Source organism: Magallana gigas, chromosome 2 (genome assembly GCF_963853765.1).
Source record: "Magallana gigas chromosome 2, xbMagGiga1.1, whole genome shotgun sequence".
In the NCBI taxonomy this organism is placed as follows: domain Eukaryota; kingdom Metazoa; phylum Mollusca; class Bivalvia; order Ostreida; family Ostreidae; genus Magallana; species Magallana gigas.
In genome coordinates this window covers 9065113-9084959 of record NC_088854.1, presented here as the reverse complement: position 1 = coordinate 9084959, position 19847 = coordinate 9065113, and the positions used below count along the sequence as shown (strand labels likewise).

Below are 19847 nucleotides of genomic sequence, written 5' to 3'. Positions count from 1 at the left end.
AATGAAGGCAGGGTGAAGTGTTGTCGCCTATTCTATTCAATTTGTATGTTAAAGATTTTTTAAATAGCTTTTTAAATGCTGGTTGTTCAATTTATCTTACGAGTTATTAAAAAAAATAGAACACACTATGTATACATGTTATTTCTTAATTTTTGTTTACCAGAGCATGAAATTGAGTGAGGATAACAAAGCTAATTGCAACGAATATATATGTTTTCTACAAATCTACAAAAAAACGTCCAGTCTAAAGAACACAAAAACATTAAATAGAATTATACCAAGTATGAATATCAGTTTTGATCTTGAAGATAACCATTACTAATGTACAAACACGATTGAGCACCAGTAACAATATATTCCATTCAGATTTCCTTTCGGAATCACCTCATGAAAAGTAAATGTACTGTAATGGTGAACACTCCAACAATAATCAGAAAGAAAAGGAAGAACAGCGCTTGGGATTCCCTGGGTGGGTTTTTAACGGGTCGAGTCTTCAGGGGGTAAAGTGTCCGCTCCCACTGGGTCAGAATACACTGCCTGGCTCCGCGCCATCGCCCGGGGCCCTGCAGTCGATACTGGTACGGAGTACAGGGTCCAAAGAAACAGCTCATGGCTAGCCGGGGGTCTTTGAAGAACAGGCGGACTAAAATATGAAACAAATTCACAAGGTCAATGCATGGTGGAAATGTATTCAGATAATAATGAAGTAAATCGGGACTAAAATTCGAAACAAATTAGCGTGGCCAATGCATGGTGCCATGATGATTGAAATGTACTCAGATAATAATAAAGGGTGGAAATGAATGATCACCAAGATTGGGACAGTTTCCGTTCAGGATTGCTAACTCGTTCATGAAATCGACGTAGTTGACTTGAATTGTGTGACGTTGACTTTTGACGTAATGCTTCGCCATGTCCGTTACTTTCTCTTTGATGTCTTGCCATTTTACTTCTGGGGGTGGTAATTTTACTTTTCCCTGAAAATTCAGTAGAGTGAATTATTTATGGAAGATTAAATGAGATAAATAAATGTGGTATGTTTGATAACATGTCATGATCTATTGATCTAATACAATTTCTTTTTTCTAAATGCCATCCTTTGAAAATTGCGAGCATAAACTTTCCGTGTTTTTTTTTAATCAAACGTCCAATGATATCTATTCTTTAAATTTAACTATATGTTTTCAAACTCAAAATTCTGAATAAAAAAACCCCTCACCTTTAAGACCCGGGCATACAGTCGACACTGTTGCTCAGAGATCGGCATTATGGCGCCTAGCGGCTGTATACACCCAATGACCGCCAGTGTATCGTGTTCTAGATCCGGCGGGAACATCCACTTGTACAAGTGAACCCGGTTCTCCTTCACCTCCAACACAGACTTATCCAAGAACGGAAACCCGAAGATATACCCCGTCGCCAGGAAAACAACGTCAATATCGTCTTCTGTCGTCCCGTCATCGAACTCCACAGCTGATTCAGTGAAGCGCTTGACGTCGGGTTTGATGATCACGTTGCCGCTGATGATCCTGTTGGGGAGGTCATCGTTGACGGTGGGATGGGCCGCCAGTGGTGGGAAGTCGGGTTTAAGACTGTAGGTTGCGTGATCGAATCTCTGGTTCAACTTTGCCTCGATAATCTTAGTGATAACAGCCTCCGGTACAATATTTTTTTTCAACCTGTAGAATACAGTTTACTGATATTTATTGAAATACATTTTTAATAGTAGCATTACATTTTATTTAGCAATTTTTGGACTTATATTACACATCGTGTTTACTACCAGAACATGAATTGTGTTGTCCGGACCATGTCTACCGGTTGTCCGTAGCTATCGATCCTATTCACGATCCATGACCCTTTCCGCGTGCTAAGGAGCACCTACAACATAAGGAGTTCTTTGTAATAAAAACAACAAACATTTATTTCAAACAAGCAGAATGGCAAGGACTACTTAACTACTACAGCGTGTACCTGATTAGCGACACGACTGAGTTCTACCGCCGCGTCTCCGCCCGAATTTCCTATACCGATGACTACTATCCGTTTGTCCTCGTACCCCGTGAGGGTTTTGTAATCATGTGAATGAACTATTTCTCCTTTGAACCTATCAAGTCCTGTAAGAGACCGAGTTTAACTTGTAAAAAAAACAAGAATAAATGTTGAATGAAGAATAAAAGTTAAGAAATGGGAAATGATAGAAAGTATGCATTTTTGTTTGGTCGCGTTTACCGGGGAATTTCGGGACGTTTTTGTCTGCATGGTGACCCGTACACACCAGCACTCCGTCATAAGTCTCTTCTTGGGTGTGACCGGTCTTCAGATTACGTGTTTTGACATCCCAACACCCATTGTCTTTGAAATTTTTATTTTGTTTGATACTGACTACCTAAAAATCGAAAAATTCAATTTCAATGATTGATCAAAACAGAGACATAAACATTTATGTCTCTGATCAAAATGTTAATATTTAAAAAAATTCACTTTTATTAAAATTTTCACATTTTTTCACCTTTTTACAGTCCTCACTCAGTGTCAGTTGAAATTTGATATTAGTAAACTTACCTCTGTTTGGAAATTGATGTGTTGTGTAAGATTAAAATTTTCAGCGTACAGATTGAAGTATCTGAGAACGTATTTGTTGTGCATAAAGACGGGGAATTCCCTGGGGATGGGGAAGTCGCTGTAACACATCATCTCTTTACTGGTATTGATGACCGTGGACTTCATCACACAGGCCTGTCCATCCTGGGGGTCATCGGTGTAGTGCCACAGCCCACCTGTCGACAAGGACATTAAATCAACGTAAGGAGGCTGGGTGGTAAATAAATTAGCCATCAGATCTACCACTCAATTTTATTTATGATTTTTTAAAACTGTGAATTGAATAACTATTTAGTCAGGAAAATTTTATATCGTTTAGCTTCAAATTTGAGTAATTCTTATATTCTTACCAATGTGGTCAGTTTTCTCAAAACAGACAGGGGTGATCCCTTCGTCCAGACAACACTTGATGGCGGTCAAACCGCTGGCTCCTGCACCAATCACTGCCACCCGCTTCTCTGACGTCATCTGAAAAGCAAATTAAATAAACTAAATGATCACAATATACTTCAAATTAGATTCTTTATATTTGTATATAATTGCCGTTTCTTACAGTTTTTCTTAAATATAACAGGCATTTTCTAGAAATCAGGATAAAAAAAATTTTTTAAATAAAAAAAAATATCAAACCTCGAGATCAACTTCACATTTCTTCGAATAAATTAATTGATCCAAAATCACAGCCCGTTTAATTTCTTGTGTAAATCAATGCCTATGAATGTACATAGTCTAAATTAAATGTATGAAAAAATCACGTTGCTTGGCCTTTAAAGTTCGATGGTTGTGACCATTTTAAAACCTTATTGATCTATTTAAGGAGAAGAGCTCTAGATATATAAAAAAAATATAGAGGAAAATATCTATAAATTTAAACTGTAAACTGTATGGATTTACTCTACGTTAAATAAAAGTTTATCGATAAACAAACCATAGCGTTATATTATAATGTTAGGTAGATATGACGGTTAATTTGTTGACCATCAGGCTTCCTTTTAAAGGGTACCTGCAGCCCAGCCGATGTGAAACATATGTCAAAGAGTTTATTTACCAAAATTTAATGCAAAAAACCGCGTCGAAATCGGTGCAAAAATAACGGAGTTACGCCGCTTCAAAGTGGCTATTTTTACCTGCTTTGGGAAATCTAATCAAGAGAAAACAGAATTAGGCGATAACGAGGCTTCAGCGGAAGTGACGTCACGAGGTCAACAGGAGGGAAATTTCTTTACAAAGCTATACAAATTAAATTCGATTTTTCAGCCAAAATGATTGGTGTAGGTCTGATGTTTTGACATATCTAGTTATTTTCAGTATTGCAGGTTTAGAAATTTGTATTCATAATTATTTTATTATAATCAGATTTCTTTTTTAAAGGATTTAAAAATTTGCTACTCTCGTCGCCTTTTTACCGATGAATACGATATCTTAAAACGCTTGCATGGGCAAATTTATGTTCATTATTCATTTTTGATTACATAATATCCTTTCACACACGAGTGATCCGAGACAATGACACAGGTAAACAGGTAAACTAACGAAGCCACTGCTCCAGACACACGTGAATTTTGCGAACAGAAGATGTGTGGTTTTATAAGTGTGAACAAATTGAAGTAGTGAACAGTTTTTGTTATCTAGGACTTTTGTTGAATTACAATGGCAAATTTCATGTTACGCAGAAACAATTGTCATTACAATGTATGAAGGCGCTTTTTGCACTGAAAAGGAAATGTTGTAATATGAGTCTTAATTTTACTACGCTTTTGTCCCTTTTTGACACTTATGTAGGAAGCATTGCTTACTACGGTTGTGAAGTCTGGGGCTTTCATTCTGCCCCAGATATAGAAAAAATTCATCTTAATTATTGTAAAAACATACTTAATGTTAAAAGGGGCACATCTAATGCAGTTATTTATTGTGAATTGGGCAGAATGCCTCTGCAATGTATCAGAAAAATACGTATTTTAAGATATTGGATGAAACTTTTATCATCAAGAAATTGCATTTTGAATTCATGTTATGTTAATAGAGAGGTTTAGCAGACCAACGTGTACGTCTACTTGTACGTGTAGGTTACACGTTAGAACTACGCGTACCAGCTCAATTACTTTTTTTTGTTTAGCAGTTGTAACGTGTACTTGTACGTTTAAATGTTTTAATGTAATTATGGATATCCTCTCCTACTAAGCTGAGAATGTTGGTTATAAACGAAAAGTAGGAATTCTGCATGTGTTAATTTTATTAAACGTCATTTATTATATATGCACATTTTTATTTATCGCAAATTAATAAGATAACGGAGCCATTGCATGTTTTGGAGGAAGAGATGCGTGAAATAAAACTCCAATAACATATTAAACGCTAATGAAAATTTATGTTTGTAGATATCAGTATTCGCATTGAATATTCAGGTTTAAGAAAAGTTAACATATTTATTAAAATTACAAGACAACAGGGAAACAGAGGCTACAAGTTCGACCTTACGGGTACTTTGCAATTTACACGTATGTTCATTCGGGTACATACGTGTAGAAATTCGTCATTACACAAACTGATGACGTAATGCACATATTTTCCGTTCTACACGTACACGTACGCGTACACGTTGGTTTGCTAAACCTCTCTATTATGTATAATGAAACTTTAGGTAAAAACAAATGTAAAAACTGGGCTGCAGAGATCAAGAATATGTTAACAAGTATTGGGCTAATGAACTTATGGGAAAACCAATTTTTTGAAAAGCCAGAAATTATTTTAACGATCGCCAAGCAACGTATTTTTGATAATTTTAAACAGTCTTTACTAGCTGACATAAATGCCTCTTCCAAATGTACAATCTATAGATATTTAGTTGATCATTGTACCTTGCAGTCATATCTAACAAAAAGAATTCCTTTACAATATAAGAAACTTATATGTAAATTAAGATTATCATCCCATTGTCTTACCATCGAAACTGGCAGATATAACAATGTTCCATTACAAAGACGTTTATGTCCTCTATGTACTTTAGATATAGAAGATGAATATCATTTTATATTGAAATGTCCCTATTACTGAGATCGCAGAGAGAAAAATTCCTTAAGAAGTTTTATTATATTAAACCCTCTGTCTTTAAATTAATTCTATTATTGTCAACACAAAATGTAAAGGATTTGTGCAATTTAGGTAAATATATTAAGAATGCTTTTGTAATCAGAAAACTTCATGTATAAACTTGCCTTTTTCAAGTGACCAGTATATGTATTATAACATGTGTATATTAATTGTATATGTCTATGAGCTGTACAGCTGTTGACTAATAAACAATACAATACAATACAGTATCTGGGGTATGTATACACATGGTACACGAGTCTGGTGAACAAAGAGAGAGTTTCACACCTCTGGACTGGTATATTGATTTGTGTTTAATTAGCTACTCAATTGTTAAAAAATAAAACAGAAAAATAAATTAGACTGTGTAAAATCAAGCATTCGTAAGCTAATACATGTGTACTGCAGTATAGTCCGTCAATCAGTGATTAAAGACTCTATCAAATAGTAAAATTAATGTTCGAAGTAAATGCCTTTATTATTACTTATCTAATCACTTAAATAATGACCAAATTTACAATTCAATTTAAAGCTTTTTAATGTGATCAAGTAATTATTTCGGAAGTAATTATGTTGGTCTTTATAATTTTTTATTTAATAAAGTGTAACTTTCTTTCGAGCGCTATGGTCAGCAATTTAATTAGCGCTTTAACTCCATATAGCTTAAATTGTTATACTGACAACGAATCTTAATGAAATCTGAATAAACTTGAATATTTTGACAAAGGATGTAAATAAATGTAAAATGAAATTCCATTATCGTATTTTTAAAAGAATACGAAACAGACTTAATCATGCAGCCATCTTGGACTTTCGCCTTGATCTGTTTATAATCACGTGTTTGTTAGCTAAAGAATGCATACTATTTTGATTGTTATTGGTTCGATATCAATATTATTGAATAATCGGGCGACATCATTTGTAATGTTATGCCTTTTACGAGGAATAGACCCCGCGTTACCTTCTACGAAATATGTATTATCAATATTCTTAATCAGTTAATAATGTCACGGAAAAATCATTCGAAAGAATGACAATATTAACAAAATATGTTTCTTATAACAATAGTGCTTTGATTAATTGTCATTTTGCTACATATGGTGTGCATTTATATGTAAAATGTGTTACACATTTGACTAAATTCATGAAGCAAACAATTTTCCGAATTCGGCATGTTTGATCGATAAAATACGGGTTTAAACTCAAACAACAGTATATTTAGTCATCCAGGGTTGTTAGGAAATAATACCACAGAAAAAAACGTTCATATATCGATAAAACAATGCAAGAAAACGAACAGTTTTCATACGATATTCCTGTTTCTCATACAGCGGCGTTGACCCCGTGACGTCACAGTTCATCTCGCGCCAAATCGGCTTGATTCAAAACTTGTTCAGGTGTGATATCGGGTTTTTCCCAAATATCTCGAAAACTACTTATGCGATCGCTGTAAAATTTTCAGGATGATGTTTGTACACATAGATCTCCATTATATCAAAAATTGACCGGCACTGCAGGTACCCTTTTTAAGGTAACTCCATACTCGTAAAATTCTCGGATGAAAGTTGAATAACCAAACTGATTTCAACTTAATAGGCTTAAATTTCATCAATTGTTAGAAAAAATATACATGTCATCACACTTTTTGAGATGCCAGATAAACATAAACTAAAGCATATTTTAGCATCAAAAAACCGTATTTTTTTGGTTAAAAGTAAAAGTTTTGTAGGCAGAAATTTATTTATCTTGTTTAATTTTATTGTCAACTTTATCAGAAAACTAAAACTACACAAATATTTTAAAATTAATCGTTAGGATAAGAAAAATTATGGTATGTATACATAAAACTGAAAGAAAAGTCAGAAAAAGAGTTATTTTCCCTAACCATCGATAAAATGTATAAAAAATTGGAAATTTAGGATTAAATTAAGCTGCGAAAATATCTTGAACCTACCACTATTGTAATTACTTCCATGTGATTATATTAACATAAAATAGATAAAACTATTTTACACAAATTTTAAAGAACTCAAAGTTTTACAAAAAAGTATGACATCACAGAACACTGGATCTACTTTAAAGGGGCTTGGTAACGATTTTGGTCAAAAATTATGTTTCCGCTTTTAATGTGTACGATGCTTCAGTAGGGCATTTTTAATAGGCAACCCAAATTTATGTGTCATTTATAGAGTTCTAAGCGAGTTACAGAGCTTACAATACTTCGCTATGTAAACAAAGCTTTTGTTTACATTTTGAATGTTGAAGTGAATATTCCTATTTTAGACCTACAGTGAATGTGTTAATCGTTAGGAACTGTTTTTTATGCTTAAAATGAGTAAGAAAGTAGACAAATCAGCTTGAAAAAGAATTTTTACTGGTATATTAAACCTATGTAAACAAAAACAGGGCACGAGCCTTGTTTACATGACGAAGAACTGCGAGCCCTGTATCTTGCTTAAAACTCATCGACTGGCACCCAAATTTCATTTGAACATTAGAAATGCTTTTCTAAAGCATTGTAAATAATAAAAACAGAAAAATAAAATTTGACCAAAATCTTGACCATGCCCCTTTAAAATAGATAGAAAATTCGTTTGAACTATTTTCTTACATGAAAGTTGCAATAACATTGTTCCATACACACTAAGGCAGAAACAAAAACTCACGTGAAACAAAATTTGTTTAAATTACCCATAATCTTCCAGTTTTCCCCTCAGATATATCCATGATTCAAAACTTTTCAAACATGTCTAACAAAAATTCAGTAATAACTTATAACGTTAATAGTGTACATCGTGTTAATATATCATTGCAATACATGAAATATGAATGAACTTACTTTGATCAGTTCAATGAGCCATAGGGAGAGTCAAGGTATCTCAGAAACAATGGATGTACATCGTGATGTTGTAAAACAAACAGCGGGTCCAGCCGTGTACACAGATAATACACTGTGGTTAGATTAACGCGAGTTCAATTTATGGGCTGTATATGTATGGTGCGCGAATAGTGCAATAATAATATTATATGTAGAAAAAAGAAACTGCCCCCCCCCTTTCTCAGTCTCCCTTGCTAAGTGTTTGTAACTCATTTTTTAGATCTCCATTGGTAAGCTTCTTGATTACTTTATATGCCTGTCCACTTTTCAAAAGAGAATAATTCACTCACATCGTATGTTATCTTGTTGAATAGCGGGTGACATGTTTTTATTTCAATTCTCGCTGGCATTTTCACATTTTCAAGACTGCGAAACTCAAGATAACTAGGCATATGTCACATGTAAAATATATATACTTGCTTTTCTATGTCATTTTTACTTATTTATTCGCTTTATCTCAGTCATGTATATTAATCTGTTGAAGTCTCGCATGTACATATTTTGAAGCTTCAGAATCAGTAGAAGTACGTTTTAACGGCGAAAAAATGTTATTCAATTTATTTTAACGATTTTCAAAGAAATAATTATATCCTTATTTTACTTTTTTGATAAAATTAATTTTGTTGCAATCGAATTCAAATACAAGTACATATTGGTATAGAAGGCCATATATTTATGTCTAGTAGGTGGGGTGGAGATACAAGTATCATATGGTGAATTTTAATTGATTTGCTGTATCTTTCAATGTTTAAAGCTATACACGCTATAATTTGCGTCAATTTTGAATGACAGTGAAAACGCATGTGTTTGTCTAGTTATAAAAGTTATCCTTAATCTGTAAATTACAATGGTGAATTCCATCTCATTACAAAGATATAGATTTTTAATTGTTTATTTTTCTGCTAGGAAAATATACCTTTTCATGAATATTGATGAAGGAAGAGCGAAACCGACCTCATTACGCATGTCCGCGGAGAACTAGGTGGTCGTTATTTTTTGCCTAATTAAATATCCAACTTGATTTTTAATATGCTTAACAGTTGTTAGTTTGAAATACATACATGTATAATGAGTAAAATACGTTTGTCATTCACGATACCCTTACTTCTGCATTAACACTTATAGGATCTATAAATAGCACATAGGGGAAAAACACAGGTGTACGTCATTTTTTTAAAGGAAGTATTCATATCTACTCACAGGCTTGTATTTTTTTCTTTTTTTTGTACTCGTATATCGGAGAAATGTATGCTTTACTAAAAATACCCTTTCCTTTGTGAAACTATCACAATTATGAAGATGTTGACTCTTCACCAGTTGTGGTATGATAGACTAAATTTAGCTGTCGATATCACGTGATAGATTGATATTCACGAGGAGGCATTACTTTCCTGGCAGGAAAATAAATATTTTTTATTGTTTAATATTTGATATATTTGTTACGTGATCGAATTGAGCATTATAATTAACAGCATAAAGGTAACTTTTATTCGTAATCAAACACATACAGTTTCCCCTTTATTCAAAATTGACGCAAACTATAGCGTGTATAGCTTTAATCATCCATTCCATTTATATATACAGTGCCTACAACTATAAGAAATCAAATAATTTACTCAGGGGTTTTTTTGGACAATGATTAAAATGAAATCACTCTTCCATACATATCCCTACATCTAACGGCTTATTGATGATTATTCAGAGGCCGGTGATCAAAAGTGTCGCCGATTCCACAATAAGGTGTCTATTTAGAATATCTAATTATTTCGTAGATGTTTAAAACTTTTTAAGATTGTAACATGGTGGTTTTTAAACTAATTTGACAAGCGGTATACAGTTACATGTACCTAAACAGGTACACTCACGGGCACCTGTTATCTATTCGGAATTTTAAAGGTTGTCCGAAGAATATCAGATGGACTCCGCGACTTGTTTGGCATTGTATCTAAACAAAACAATCGATTACGTACTACACACAGGTAGCCTGACAGGTGAGAACAATAGCAGGTTGTAAATTAATTTATTATTTTCTTACTCAAAGTGACAGTTAAAATATATTGATTGACCTAAATCAATGCAGGTACCTCCACCGAGATTAAAAATTAATAATTATATTGATGATACATGTAAATTCCTTGACTACATATATACATGTTTAGGCCAGCTTTTAAAAACAGTATAGTTAAAGCCCTAAGTATGCAATGTCCAATCTCCTTTATTGCTAATTATTTGACCCCCCCCCCCCTTTTTTTAAATAGGCCCTCTCTCGATCTATGATTATCATGTAAAATTAATATTTACATGTACTGTATATGTACATGTAATGTACAACTTTTGACATATTTACTAGAAATTATTAAATAATGGAACGTTTTGTGCAATGTATTGAATTCACATTTTTGTTGATTAAGAATTATAAATTTAAAATTAATACAATCATCATGCATGTCATATGGTCAGTAACCCATGACTGTGTGATTCACACATTGGTTCTCTCCATCATATCACTAAGGGGGCTTATAATGTACTCAAAACCGTGGTTTGTGATAATGCATACACGTCCACATACAACTGCATACAGTCATGAACATTTATATAATTGAAGATAAAAAAATACATGTTACTATATAAGCATGTCACTAGATATTAATATTTAGTTGCTGTATGGTTTTATACAGAGGCATATGGAATCAGGGAGCAAATGGGGTAACTGGAAGATAATACTAGTCACTAAATTAATTTATTATGCATATGATCTGTCACTGTGTGCATTTTCACATGAAATTTGCTGAAAACTTTTTTATTGCAAAGTGTTAAAAAATTTTGCAATGTAAACCATAAAAATTTAACTATAAAATTCAAGTTTTAAAATACTAGAGAACTGAGCATGGCATATGATCAACAATATCTTAAGCTATTTACTACTACCGGTACGTACTACACAGCTTGTACATATTGGGGGAAATTAATTAATTGCTTGCCAACTTTTTAAAAGTTAAGGGAGGCATATTTTTGTGGTCTAAAATTATTAAATATTGTAAATCATTGTAAATTTCTGGGTGAACTGAAATACACACAATTCCACAAAAACTGAGCCACTGTATACTGGTATTCCAATTAATCCACATGTTGTATATTGTAATTACACAGTCATGTAGAATTCTGTTATATGTAGGTGAATGTTACATATTTAATCTTGATTGTGCAGGTTTCATATGTATAGCCAATAACCAAGTGGACTAGTCATTTTGCCTCTTGGGTGACATTTCCTCCAGAGGAAAAGGAGCATGAAGTTTATATATATAAAAAAAAAAAAAAAAAAATAGTTTTTAAGAGGAATTTTTTTACAGAATTTTTAATAGATTTTGATAATTTACTGGTAATTGACTTCTAAAGCTCATGATCAGTAGTGACAAACCAATCAAACAAACTAGCACCTTCCTGTCACAAATTACCAGACTAGTTGTGAGTTACTGAGCCCTTTCAACTATAACTTTCGCTGAACACAGTGTAATTTGTTGTAGGAGATGAGAGTACTAACTGCTCTGTAAATGGCCGATGAGGAGAACTCCAGGGACAATGGTGATAGCACTGTTCTAATTCACCTACCACAACTAAAGGCCACAGTTTGAAAAAGCACTCAGATAAAAATAAATTTAGATCCAATTTTATTTCAATTAAATATAATTTTAGAATATGAGATGAATTTTTCTTGTTGGAAAATGATCAAAAATAAGATTGATCAATTATAAATAGTTTATTAAACAGTTGATTTAATGGTTTATCTAATGTATTATTCAGATGAGGTTCATGACAGAATTGTGAGCCGAACTCTGTCCATAGCTCCTGTTGATCGAGATAAACTCAGGCGGTTTTATGAAGGTAGGATCTCTCTCTCTCTCTCTCTCTCTCTTATATTCATTCATATTTATCAAACCTTTCTTGATCCAATTTAAATATTTTATCTGATCGTCAGAGCAAAAAGAGGACAGTTTTATCCACCCAGAGCCTGTTTTTCCTGATGACAAAACACCTGCATTTGAGGAAGCATCTTTTAATGTCTTTAAGCTCAAGAAATTGTAAGTTTTGCTTTTAGCATTATTTTTTGGTTATTTGGTTGGTGTTGATTTGTCTCCTGAAGATTTTATCCTGATAATATATAGGCTGACCAAGTATAGTGTATTTCAATTAAGGATGGTTTTGAAAAGTTTTATGTATATTCCAAACACTTACCTGCATTTCATAAGGATATCGAGATTTGATTTCTAGGTTGCAAACTTATTTTAGGAACAGAAATACATGAGAATGAATGAAGAGAATTTTGTTTGTATTTGTAATTGTCATATCATTGATACTTATAGGGATGAGCCGGAGAATTCTGGTCCGACCCATGCAGGCGAAGGAAACACTTCAGAACTCCGGGAAACAGTGTTTCTGGGGAGGGAAAGAAGTAAATTAAGGAGGAAAAAAAGTAAAAAGTAAGAGAGCAGAAGAAAAGTGAAAAGAAAGAGAGCTTAACAGAAAGCTAGTGTAAAGCACTCTTTTTACTTGTTATGCACATAAAAATACATGCATACTTTAAAAAGGATGGAAGTTATAAGTGCTGATGAAAGTTTTAATAAAATGTAAAATATGAGATGATAATCAGGGGATAAATTTTATTAACAGGAAGACATTAACATGTTTTTTCAACCTAGGGCAACTCATAGACCTGTTTAACGGCTCTCCAACCATAATCAGTACTTTATGACTGTACTCACTGTAGCGGGGGTGAATTTATGAGCAATTAAATGCTTAGTGAAGATTCCTTATTTTACACAAGTTCTTAATTCCACAATTTAACAGTTTTGCATCAAATACCGAGAATGTACTTGTAAAATCGCAAATGCCAAATTTTTATCATAATTCAAAAAACTGAAAAAATTAAGCGAGATTTTAAAATTCGCAAGATGTGCTTTTCATGATTTTTAATTACAAGAATATTTATTGCATTTATTTAGGAATTTACAGTATTTCATTTAAATTAAATCTTGAATTTAAAACAACATGTATGAATCTTTAAAATGTAAATTAAATCAAATGAATGTGTTTTTTTGGCAAAATATATTTGTATCAAAAACATATGAAGACAAATTTGGGCATGGAAATCCATTTGTATACATGTATAAGAATTCAGCCAAAACACATTAGAGCAAACAGTTCTGTCAACCTAAAAATCTGTTCAACCTGTTCAATTTGTTAATGGAAATTAAAGCACTAAAAATTATGTTTTATCACAATTAAAGGAGGTCAAAGAGCAGAGATAAAGAAGATTTGAGGAGTAGCACCGCTAAGTCTGAGGAAGCCAGGGAAGAAGAGGCAGTGGAGCTGGTCAGATTCTAATGAAGATAAAAATATCTCTTTAATTGAACAATAAAAATCAGGAACAATTTAATGTGAACACGATGCACTGATCAACTAAGCTAAAGAGTGATAAGTTTTATGTTTGAATATGCAACAAGTAACATTGTTTTTAAAATTCAGTGAAATTAATGTAAGATTATCAATTCAGTTGGCAAAGTGATGTTGATTTATCAAAGATAAAGGACATTCTTCTTTGATTTCTTGTATTAATACATCATGTGTTTTTCAGGTTCCATTGCAGATTGCTGTGAAGGGAGATAACTCGGATAATCATTCCACTGGCCTCAAGAATGGGGAAACAGAGATGTCAATCACGGAGGAAGAGAGGTCTTCCCAAAAATCACGGAAAAAGAAGAAAAAGAAGGTGAGGAATCTTTAGTCTTGTATCCTGTTCTTTGGCGCAGACAGACGAGTAATTTACCACTATATCATGACCATGCATGGAAATCTTCTAATCTGATTATTTTTGTAAATGAGAATTTGCGTGAAAAGTTGCAATACTCATTGATAAGAATTTATATTTATATCTTAGTAATATAAGATATTTGGGATTTTAACATGGAATAGTACCTTGAGAGACATGCCAGTGAGAGTAGAGTGGCAGAGATGATGCAGACTACTCATAATCCAGAGGACAGGGTGACAGGTGCCCCTGAAGATCCATCAGACCTTTCAGACCGTTCCCAAAAGAAGAAGAGGCGGGCCTTGAGTCAAGAGGCACTCTTAACCCAACCCTCCACAGAGGTTGAAGAGCAGACTGAAGGAACAGAAAGGAAATCCAAGAAAAAGAAAAAGAAGAGGGAGACCAGCCCCAGGGATCCCGAGAGGGTGGAGCCTGGGGAGGGAGAGACAGGAGAGGGGGAGTTGTTGTGGAAGAAGGCAAAGAAAAAAGTCAAGAAAAAGAAAAAGATACGGGAAAAAGAAGTCATTGAAGCCATGACAGGTGAGATAGAATGTATGAAAAATAAAAAAACATTAATACACAGTTTACATTTAACATTGCTGAGATCTAACGACCTATTTCAATAGGTACTTTAAAAACATATTTTATACAAACTGTTTATTATTCCTGCTTTGATTTACGTGTACTATGTATTTTGAGACTGATTTGTCTAGTATATACTCATTGTCAATAGTGACATTGAAAAAATCCAAACTGATTACATGTACCAGGTCAAGAGATTCCAGAGGATGAGAAACTTCCCCCTCAGATTCGCAAGGCCGCTTATGTAGAGCCAGAAACAGCCACCTCAGCCAATTTCAGAGAATCAACAGAAACCAGGGCCCTCCCTCCTCTACTGACCAAGCGTGCTTTCTCTCTCAACAAAATTCACACAGCTGATTCAAAGCAAATGGAGAAAATTCCTGAGATACTAAGAGACGATTCTGTGCTGATGGGAAAATCCATCCCACCAATAGCCTCCATGATGGGTGCAGGAGACAAAGACAAGACAAAGACAGAAGGAAAGCTCAAAAAAGAGGAGGAGAAGAAAACCCCACTTCTAGGGGATCAGATGGAGCGCCTCAGGGACCTTGAGGAGGGACAACCTCAGGCCCCAGACAAGTGAGCTTATTGATGTAGAATTCGGGCTAATTCAGGCACAAGGGCACCTTATTTGCTCAGTTCTTTATAACATGTATGTGTATTGTAAATTTTTCCTTGTGTATTAATCATATATGTGAAAGAAAACGTAGTGAATAAGATTCCCGTGTGATCTAGGGTTAAAAAAACAAAGATGTTATTAATAAGTTTCATTGAATGTTGATTAAAAATTTTATGGCATTATATATGAAAAAGCGCATATAAGTCATTTGCTGAAGACTATACTGTTGAAACAAGAAATGTCTATGAAAAAATCCTTCCTGTAAAACCTCTTTTGGATGAGTACTATACTGATAATATATGACCCTTACCTTGGTCAGTGACCACAGGTCAAGGACAAGACCTACTCTTAGGTCAATGGCAACTTTCTTCCCAAATATAAGCTGCTCATAAAAGTCATGGGCTAGATAAATGGACAGACAGACAGACAGACATGATAATTAAAAACTTTGTATGTTGGAAAATATTAAAAACCACAGATCAAGGACAAGACCTTCTCTTAGGTCAATGGCAACTTTCCTCCCAAATGAAAGCTGCTCATAAAAGTAATGGGCTAGATAAATGGACAGACAGACAGACATGATAATTAAAAACTTTGTATGTTGGAAAATATCAAAAAACCAGTTTTTGCTATGACACAATGCTAGAGTTTTGATAAAGATAACAGTAAAGTTTTTACAAATACATTGTACAGAAATCAAAGTTTTTTCAATTTCCAGAGAGGAATCAAAGGAGATTGAATGTAAGAGATTTCCCTGCCTTGCTAGACTAAGACCATGCTTTGCCGCCATCTGCAGATTTTTCACTCGGCTCTGGAGGTTTATAACCAAGGACAGAGACTGGACATCACGGGAGAAGAAGTGTATAGTTGCCATAGTAATATCAGTGTTAGCAGCCATTGTGTTTTTAGGCCTGTTCCCAAGTAGCTTTGTGTATCTGGATTATTATGAGGTATATACACTACAATCCACAAAAAATCAAAACAATGTAGAATTTTAACTCTAAAATTGAACAATGACTGCAAAAATGAGATCTGTACTTAGTCTATATTGTAGTTTGCATTAACTTTACGTTAAAAATTTTTGGTTAAAGTCAGACTGTAAGAATAGGTGTTAATGATCTTGCATATTTCAGTATGCTATGAAGTACGACAAGGTAACAGGAGCAGTAGACCGGTCAGAGATTTACGAGTTTGGCTGCTATATCCTCGGTCCAAGCACTGCGTTTCTGTCATTTCCAAGAAGTGCTCATGTTATCTCTAATTCTCATGAAGTGTTCACAGCTGATGAAATGAGCATCAAAATTACTTACCACATACAGTACTTCTTAAGGTGAGGTACAGAAGAAAAATTTATTATGTAACCTAATGGAAAGATGGAAATGATAATGAAACTTTTCGATTTCTCAGATGTACAGTATGTCTTTTTCTCTCTCTCTGTGAATTTTCCAGTAATATATTCTAGTACATGTACTGAATTGTATTCAACAGAAAGTCAGAGATAGGGACGCTGCATAAAGAGTTTGACTCAGGCTATGACTCGGTAATCCGCTCTATCGTGGAGAGCGAGATGAAGAACTCAGCAGCCGGTATATCCATCGATCACTTCAGATTCCAGAGATCTAATCTAGAAAAATCCTTCCTTGATAAACTTAAGAAAAGATTAGAGGGTAGGATCACTTCATAGAGTTTCACAGATTGTTGTTTTATGTGCTATTTGAGAAAATTTGCAACTCAGTTTATCTACTTGTCTTTGAAGTCAAATGCATGCATATTCACATCACGTTTAGCCAACACTTATTCAGTTTTGTTTGATAAAACCGTAGGAAGTATCAAATTGGTGCCTGGTCTCTCTATCTCACTCTCTCTCTCTCTCTCTCACACACCCACCCAATGGTGAGGTGTGAAGTAAAACACGCTTATAACAAAGTTGCCAGGGAAGGGCGATTTTACTTCATTTTAAGCGTAATTCATTATATATGTCAAGATTACAGCAGGTTATTAGGTCATGGGGAATGTAAATAACTTCGCTGTAAGTGTCAATTCATTATAAGTAAGTTCGCTATAACACATATCTTACTGTATTGTTTTCTGATCAATCAGCTAGGTTTGTCATGAAACAAAATGCAATTGAACTCTTACTGACGGCTCACTGATAGTACTTTCTAAGACAGTTAAATGACAGTGTCTTTTCTATGACAGCTGACAACCCTTTCTCTGTGACTGCTTTATCTATGACCACTCTCTGACAGTTATTTAAACTTCTCTATATAATATTAGTAACAGCTCACTGACTGTGCCTTCTCTGACAGTTAAATAACAGCATTGTAATTATGACTACTGTCTGAAAGTAACTTCCCAATGAATTCCTGCTGACAGCTCACTGACAATTCCTTCTCTTTGTCAGTTGACAATGTCTCTTTTATGACTGCTGTCTGTCTTACAGTAACTTCTCTATGACAGGTAATTTAACAGTACTCTCAACTTTAACAAATATCTGACAAAGTTTTCTTTGACAGATATATGACATTTTGTCCTTTTTTTGAAAAGTTTATGACAGTGTGTTCTTTTTTTAAAAAGTTTTACTAAAATGGAGCTACCTATGACAGGAAAAAGGCAATATGTATTTGTTTGACATATAGCTAAAATGTTGTGTCTCCTTTTTGTCAGATATTCGACAGTGCCAACTCATTGAGGAACTTCTGGCAGTGTATTCTCTTAGTGCCCCCTCCTCCCTCCCCCCCTTTGACAGAATATCTTCTCTTTGACAAATAATGGACTCACATTTTCCTTTCTTTGACTGGATAAAGACATCAACAGTGCCCTCTTTTTGGCTCTGACCTGTCAGTAGGATTGACATTTCTTGACTGATCTTGATTGACAGGTAATTGTTGTCAGAGTTGCTGTCCGAGTAGCTGTACCAACAACACAGTATGTAGCACATGTCTAGGGCCAACATCATGTGACCAGGGATACCACATTAGCATTAGCTACTTCCAGCTGACTGAAGTAGACATTCCAAAGGAGGTCCTAGATCGTTTTCTTCAAAGTGTGTTGCTACAGGTAGGGAAAAGGGGGTTGATTCATCTCTCTTTCATCTAAACCTTCACTTAAAACATAATGGTATTAAGGAAGGCCCAAACAAAAACATGAAAAAACTGTGTTTTGTTTTTGTTGTAGGAATATGCATTGACAGAATATCTCAAGCAAGAAAAAGCTGTAGAAGATAAAATTACTCTCCGTCAAACAAGTCTAGTTTACAATGAAGGTAACCAAACAAAATATCTCCTTTATCATATGCAGCATAAACACAAATATGTATCAACGTCAAATACATGTATATGCAAGCACTCTGTATTGCTGATGCATTATTCAACATGCCATTGTTATTATTACTACAGCCAATGAAATAGTAGAGGTGGGAAATGCAGAGTCCCAGAAAATCCAGGTGATTGCAGAGGCTGACCTTGACGCCAATCTGACGACGGCCTACGTCGGCGCCTTGTCTTCCATGTACACAACTCTGAATGTCGTACAGGAGGACCACAAACTGTCCATCATGATGATACGCGTCCTTGAAGAAGCGGCGGTCAAGGGCAACCTATACTGGTCATACGGATATGAGAACGAGACCATCTACGACAGACCACTGGCCCTTCCAGCAGGGTAATGAGAGAGTCGGAGATGTATGGATGTTGCTCTATAACACAATCATGTAGATCTTATGAAATTGTTAGATTTAATGGTACTCAGAAATAGAAAAATTGTTAATTTCTAATCAAAGTATTCATTAGTATGAATATTAACAAAAGTGTTGTTTCTGATGAAATTTTTATCTGATAGTAGATAGAGTTTGATTTTATAGTCTAGAGAAAAATTGTTTTCTGACAATTAATATTTTTTATAAAATTGAGTCATATTATCATTGTTTGATAATGATATTAAGCACATGTGAAAATCTGTGATTTTTGTCACAGGTCACATTTCTCAGGTTTTAATTGTGAAACGAGAGTTTTTCAGTGTTATTTGTTAAAATGTTATAAAAATATATTTACATTTTTTTCCATACATACTTACTGAATTTATACAAAATGCATTATGCTGTGCCAAAGAAGGTAAAAATTGATTGTCGTGTTGAAAAGATGATAAAATTTGTTTGTTTTACCAAATTTGTTTTAATACCTTGATAGCCTGTTTTCAGTTATTTTGTGTATATATTTAGAAAATATATATATATATATATATATATATATATATATATATATATTATA

At 34.0% G+C, this 19847-nt stretch overlaps 2 protein-coding genes across 2 annotated transcripts; one reads left to right on the top strand and one right to left on the bottom strand.

The window, feature by feature from the left end:
* Positions 1 to 125: 125 nt before the first annotated feature.
* Positions 126 to 8690, bottom strand: LOC105322516 (flavin-containing monooxygenase 5). The gene is made up of 9 exons (XM_011421269.4): positions 8534 to 8690; positions 2955 to 3072; positions 2566 to 2780; positions 2233 to 2389; positions 1975 to 2117; positions 1784 to 1881; positions 1220 to 1679; positions 812 to 977; positions 126 to 643 (listed from the first exon to the last, which is right to left on the bottom strand). The coding sequence occupies exons 2-9, from the start codon at positions 3070 to 3072 to the stop codon at positions 381 to 383; spliced, it is 1620 nt and encodes a 539-aa protein (XP_011419571.3). The 5' UTR covers positions 8534 to 8690; the 3' UTR covers positions 126 to 380.
* Positions 8691 to 10363: 1673 nt separating this feature from the next.
* Positions 10364 to 19796, top strand: LOC105322517 (cylicin-1). Its single transcript, XM_066074899.1, has 15 exons — positions 10364 to 10563; positions 12097 to 12154; positions 12374 to 12454; positions 12549 to 12651; positions 12934 to 13050; positions 13858 to 13942; positions 14205 to 14339; positions 14543 to 14918; positions 15149 to 15539; positions 16298 to 16529; positions 16713 to 16909; positions 17068 to 17246; positions 18461 to 18639; positions 18757 to 18844; positions 18978 to 19796. Exons 2-15 carry the CDS (start codon positions 12124 to 12126, stop codon positions 19244 to 19246), a joined length of 2463 nt encoding a protein of 820 aa, XP_065930971.1. The 5' UTR covers positions 10364 to 10563; positions 12097 to 12123; the 3' UTR covers positions 19247 to 19796.
* The last annotated feature ends 51 nt before the right edge of the window (positions 19797 to 19847 follow it).